The 5,455-nt window shown below is 36.8% G+C and overlaps 1 protein-coding gene across 3 annotated transcripts in view; it reads right to left on the bottom strand.

Moving 5' to 3' along the window:
- Window positions 1–5,455, bottom strand: part of RAPH1 (Ras association (RalGDS/AF-6) and pleckstrin homology domains 1) — a 98,868-nt gene that overhangs the window by 44,653 nt on the left and 48,760 nt on the right. For all 3 annotated transcript variants that reach the window (XM_012655545.1, XM_012655537.1, XM_012655552.1), the window contains exons 3-4: window positions 4,090–4,195; window positions 2,784–3,289 (exon numbers count right to left, since the gene is read on the bottom strand). In XM_012655545.1, coding sequence (XP_012510999.1) covers window positions 2,784–3,289; window positions 4,090–4,195 — 612 coding nt within the window. The remainder of the gene's footprint in view (window positions 1–2,783; window positions 3,290–4,089; window positions 4,196–5,455) is intronic.

Below are 5,455 nucleotides of genomic sequence, written 5' to 3'. Positions count from 1 at the left end.
AGCATGGGTTTAATGATACAGAGTTGCAGTTCCCAACCCCCAGGGCTGCAAAATGGTACCAGTCAGTGGCCTGTCAGGAACAGGGTGACACAGCAGGAGGCGAGTGCTGGGTGAGCAAGCAAAACTTCATCTGTATTTACAGCCGCTCCCCATTGCTTGCCACCCCACCCCCGGTCTGTGGAAAAATTAATTGCCTTCCATGGAACTGGTCCCTGGTGCCAAAAAGATTGGGAACCACTGATATAGAGGTAAATACCACAAGAATCAGCTAAAAGAGTAAAAATTGGAGGAAGTTTTCTGTAATAAGTCTCAGAACTATTTGACTCTTTAAATGGTTCTCAGAGAACTACTTAACTCCATGTATGAAAAATTAAAATATTTTTAAAATTATATTTGATTTTAAAGACAATTTGATACATTGGTTTGGGGTCTATTAAGCTTGCCCCAGTTTACTTGATTTGAATCAGAACAGACCCAGAAGAAAGAATATCAAAGCAAGCTCCAGGTTTATTAAACCACTTTTCTATCCCTCTGAGCAAGGCAAAATAACAGGCTAGAATGTAGATAAGACCTTAACCTTCTCCCTCTTTTATGCCTGGTTTACTCAACAAACCTTCTATTAAAGTCTTAAATATTACACCATTGATTACTGGTATCCTTGCCCGTCAATGTCCCTAGATGCCATTTAGAGTGGGAGAGAGGGACTTTTCACTTTTCACTTTATTTGCTCTTATACTGTTTGCACTTTTATAGTAGATGTATTTTACAGAGAGAAAGACAGACACACACATACGGTTATTAGAACATCCTTAATTAGTTCATAACCTGTCCTCATGCACCTTGACCCAACTCAAACTACAGTAATATGATTGGAAGTAATATCAATATGCAAAAAAAACAATGACCAAGAGACCACATCCCAAATAAAATATTGCCCATATCCCAGCAGGTAAATAAATCTAAAAAACATAAAATGACACATACTAAGTAGCTGGTGCTAAATATAATTTCCAGGTATCAGAAAATAGAAATCAGGCTGGGCGTGGTGGCTCATGCCTGTAATCCTAGCACTCTGGGAGGCCGAGGCAGGCGGATTGTTTGAGCTCAGGAGTTCAAGACCAGCCTGAGCAAGAGCGAGACCCCATCTCTACTAAAAAAATAGAAAGAAATTAATCGGACAACTAAAAATATATAGAAAAAATTAGCCGGGCATGGTGGCACATGCCTGTAGTCCCAGCTACTTGGGAGGCTGAGGCAGGAGGATCGCTTGAGCCCAGGAGTTTGAGGTTGCTGTGAGCTAGGCAGACGCCATGGCACTCACTCTAGCCAGGCCAAAAGAGTGAGACTCTGTCTCAAAAAAAAAAAAAAAGAAAGAAAATAGAAATTGGTTTTCAAGTTCCCTATAGAATATATATACCACTTAGATAAGTTTCATATTTTATTTATTTAGTTTTTTGAGACAGGGTCTCGTTCTGTTGCCCAGGCTAGGGTGCGGTGGCATCATCAACAGCTGACTGCAACCTCACACTCCTGGGCTCAAGTGATCCTTCTGCCTCACCCTCCCAAGTAGCTGGGACTATAGTAGCGTGCACCACCACGCCTGGCTAATTTCACTATTTTTGTAGAGACGGAGTCTCACTTGTGCTCAGGTTGGTCTTGAACTACTGACCTCAAGCGATCCTCCCATCTCAGCCTCCCAAAGTGCTAGTATTACAGGCATGAGCCACCATGCCCAGCCTTCATTTTAATAAATGAAAATTTATTCTTTAGATATGATTTGCTAACTTCCTTTGCAATAAAACTCAAGTTTATCTCCAAATCACCGTGATCCATCCTTCTTTTGCACTCTATAGTACCTACTAGAACAAAGCTAGGCTCATGGGTAGGTACCAGAAGTTACTAAGAAAAGTTGATCTAAAGAATTAAATCAATTAGAGGAAAAAATATCAATAATGTCAAATAATAGTTAAAATTTCCTCTGTAATTTCATAAACAATGTTTTATAAGATTTACTTTAGTATTAATTATTCATAAATAGATTTTTTTACACTGTATTAAAGACTAAACATAAGCTTATTGAAAAGATTGTCTTTATTTTGCCCCACCAATTTTCTTAAGTTTTTATTTTTTATTTCCTTTTGAGATGGAGTCTCACTCTATCACCCAGGCTGGAGTGTGTAATGATAGCTCACTGTAACCTCCAATTCCTAGGCTCCTCCCACCTCTGCCTCCCAAGTAGCTGGGAACTATAGGTGCATACCACCACACCTGGCTCACTTTTACAATTTTTTGTAGAGTCAGGGTCTCACTACGTTGCCAGGCTGGTCTCAAACTCCTGGCCTCAAGCAATCTTCCCACCTTGGCCTCCCAAAGTGCTGGGATTACAGATGTGAGCCACTGCACCTGACCAGGTTTTTATTTTAAAACAAACATACATTAAAAAGCAATTCTCATCAGCTTAATAACTATTAATAGCTTTGCAAACCACAATTCAATATTTTAAATCATGTGAAACAACTGATATTAATTCAAGGACTTCCAAATACTGTAGTCACAAGAATAAAAAAAGAAACTAAATCTCTTATAAAGATGTTTGTGACACTGCAATATCTAGTAATATATTCCTTGTATACTCTGATTTTAAAACTTAGCTCGGAAGTTATCTTTGACAAATTCTAAATGTAGAAGAACTAAGTAAGCTAGTTAAAATTACATTCTTTAATATTATATCTCCTTTATTTTAATACTAAAATACCAAGAGAAAAAAAGTTCCTTCTATTTACCTCAGTAATTGGCTGCCCCTGATGTGTCAAATCCAGTTCTTGAGGGCGTGTTACTTTATCAATATCCAAAGAGTCCATGCTGGAGGCTGCAGAAGTGATGCTAGAACGAGAAGAGTTACTAATAGAACGTACTTCAGCATCACTCACTGTGCCTGCTGACGCGGTTCTTCTGTGCTGATTAGTTACTACAGGCTTAGTATCTTCTAGTACAGATTGCTGAGCAGCCTCATCCATGCTCAAGGAGGCCTGTTCTAATTGTGCAGTGATGTCATCCAGAGAGAAGTTGGCATGGGAAGGTTTAGTTATTTGATTAGATGAAGAAGACAATGCTTTCAAGGTGCCATGTTTTGACGTATGTCGGCTAGTAGGTAATTTCTGAGTAGCTTTTGTTTCTGTGATTTGTCGCTTACTATTTCCTGAGCCAATACTGCTGAGCTCCTGCTCTATAGAGCAAAGATCGGCCATTAGGGCATCCAGATCCACAGTCTCTCCCTGATTCAGAGCTTCTGCAATGAACAGCACACATAATGTTTTTAGAACACAATCAGAATTTGTATATTCTACTATAAATCAATTAATAAATGCATGTGGTAAAGCAAAAGAATTCATCCCATTGAATCTAAAGCCAATCAAATAAAGTATTTCTAATAGTTTTTTTAATTCCGAAAGAAATTTTTAGAAGCAAATAGTTCCTCTTAATATTAGCAGCAATCAGAGGAAGAATAAAATTATGAGATCAAAGACAAAGACACCACAAAAATCTTACATTAGTTCACAGTTTTAGCTACATTCCCCCATGCAACTTTTTACCAGAGGCTTTAATAAGTTGTTAATATGGTCAGTGCCCTGACAGAGATGTTAAAATACCAAAAGAGCTGAGGGCATAAAAAGAGAAGTCAAAAGTCTAAAAAAATTACAGATTGATATGTCAATTTCAAATACCATAAAGTTGACTAGGTGAAGTACATTAAATAAAGGCCATAGGAACTGATTAAAAATTGCAGGTAATTTCACTGGACTTTAGTGTGAAAACAATAATTTAGTTAAGTTTGCTATGGAGTTTTACCTGACTATGTACTTTGTCAATTACTAATAAATCAAGTAGAAAACTATTTATGTTCCAATTTACTTTTTTCTGTTCTAATCTGAATTAGTAATACAATACACAGATCAACACTATAAGAACTCAGTAAAGTTATGCATAGTTTTTATATTGAGTTTTTTATATTTGGAATTGTGGCTGCATTGCTCTTACATTATATAACTTAGCATACTATTTCACATTTTATTTCCAATGACATCTTACCATTCAAGTTGTATATGGAGAAACGATAAGAAAAATTGGCCATGTTTGTTTCCTGGCGAAGAGGAGATCTTTTTACTGGTTCCATGGGCTTATCAGAATCCAAACTCTTCAAAAATGAAAGTTTAGTAAGTCATATTAAATTCAGGCTTCAATTATATAAAAGGTGAATGAAGCTTGTTTTATGATGAAGTGAATTGCCACATAATAATTAATAAAACCAAAGTTCTTCTAAGCAATAGCCTTAAGGAAAAATGTAATTTGTTTTCATATTATTATTTTGGTTATAAGTCATTTCAATTTTTAGATATATGCTTACTTTTAAAGGGGCTTGAGACTGTCATAGTTCAGAGTAAATACCTTGTCAAATACATCAAGTATAGTGACTGACCTCATTTTACATAAATTCACTATAAAATAAGCTAGTATATGAATATGGACATGGTAAAATAAGAAATAGAAAGAAACCATGCAGAAAGTTCTGTTCTTTCCTCAGAGAGATTTTGTTTTTTGGTCCAGAATAGCCTCATTCTTTGGCATGAAGTACCCTGAAGATAATGGACAGTTCTGGATTTAAAATCAGTGAGACCAAAGACCTTAACAGAGAGCAACTACAACTTCAAACAATGATGGAATATCCTTGTTCTTTTTAAGCCTTATCAGCAAACTGTAACCCAGCTACACTGCTTGTGACAAAGCTAGAACTATAATGTACTTTGGAGTAAGGTGACTTTTAAGTTATTTCACCACCTTTTAAATAATACTCTTTTCCTCTTTAACCTTTCTCTAATAAGGAAAAATGATATTTATAACAGAGAAATTCAGCTTAAAATACAGGAGAAAATACAAAGTACCAAATCAGTAGCAATGCTGGCTGCAGTGGAGCATCAGGAAGTTCCTACTCTACCTAGAGCAGCTAGACAGATAGCTACCTGTCTTTTCTTTTCACCTCACCCCCCAAGTATGGACAATAAAACCACATGGTCAAGGATACCTCACTTGTCAGGTGGCCCTTGCATACTTTCCTTCCTGTACTATCATTTTCTATTTCCTCTTTCTCCCCCAGCATAGAACTACATGGTCTAGTCATCTTCTCTATGCCAAAATTACCTTTTTAAAAAAGCTAAGAATCAAATGAAAATTGTTTGGCAACTACAGACATAAAATATTTCTGTCGAAAAAATGTTACTTCTTGGACGGGCGCAGTGGCTCATGCCTGTAATCCTAGCACTCTGGGAGACTGAGGCAGGAGGACAGTTTGAGCTCAGGAGTTCGAGACCAGCCTGAGCAAGAACAAGACCCTGTCTCTACTAAAAAAATAGAAAGAAATTAGCTGGAAAACTAAAAATATATAGAAAAAATTAGCCAG

This window comes from Propithecus coquereli, unplaced genomic scaffold (assembly GCF_000956105.1).
Source record: "Propithecus coquereli isolate 6110/MARCELLA unplaced genomic scaffold, Pcoq_1.0 Scaffold113, whole genome shotgun sequence".
Classification (NCBI taxonomy): Eukaryota; Metazoa; Chordata; class Mammalia; order Primates; family Indriidae; genus Propithecus; species Propithecus coquereli.
Note: the sequence above shows the minus strand (reverse complement) of the source record. Positions and strands in the feature narration are given on the sequence as shown.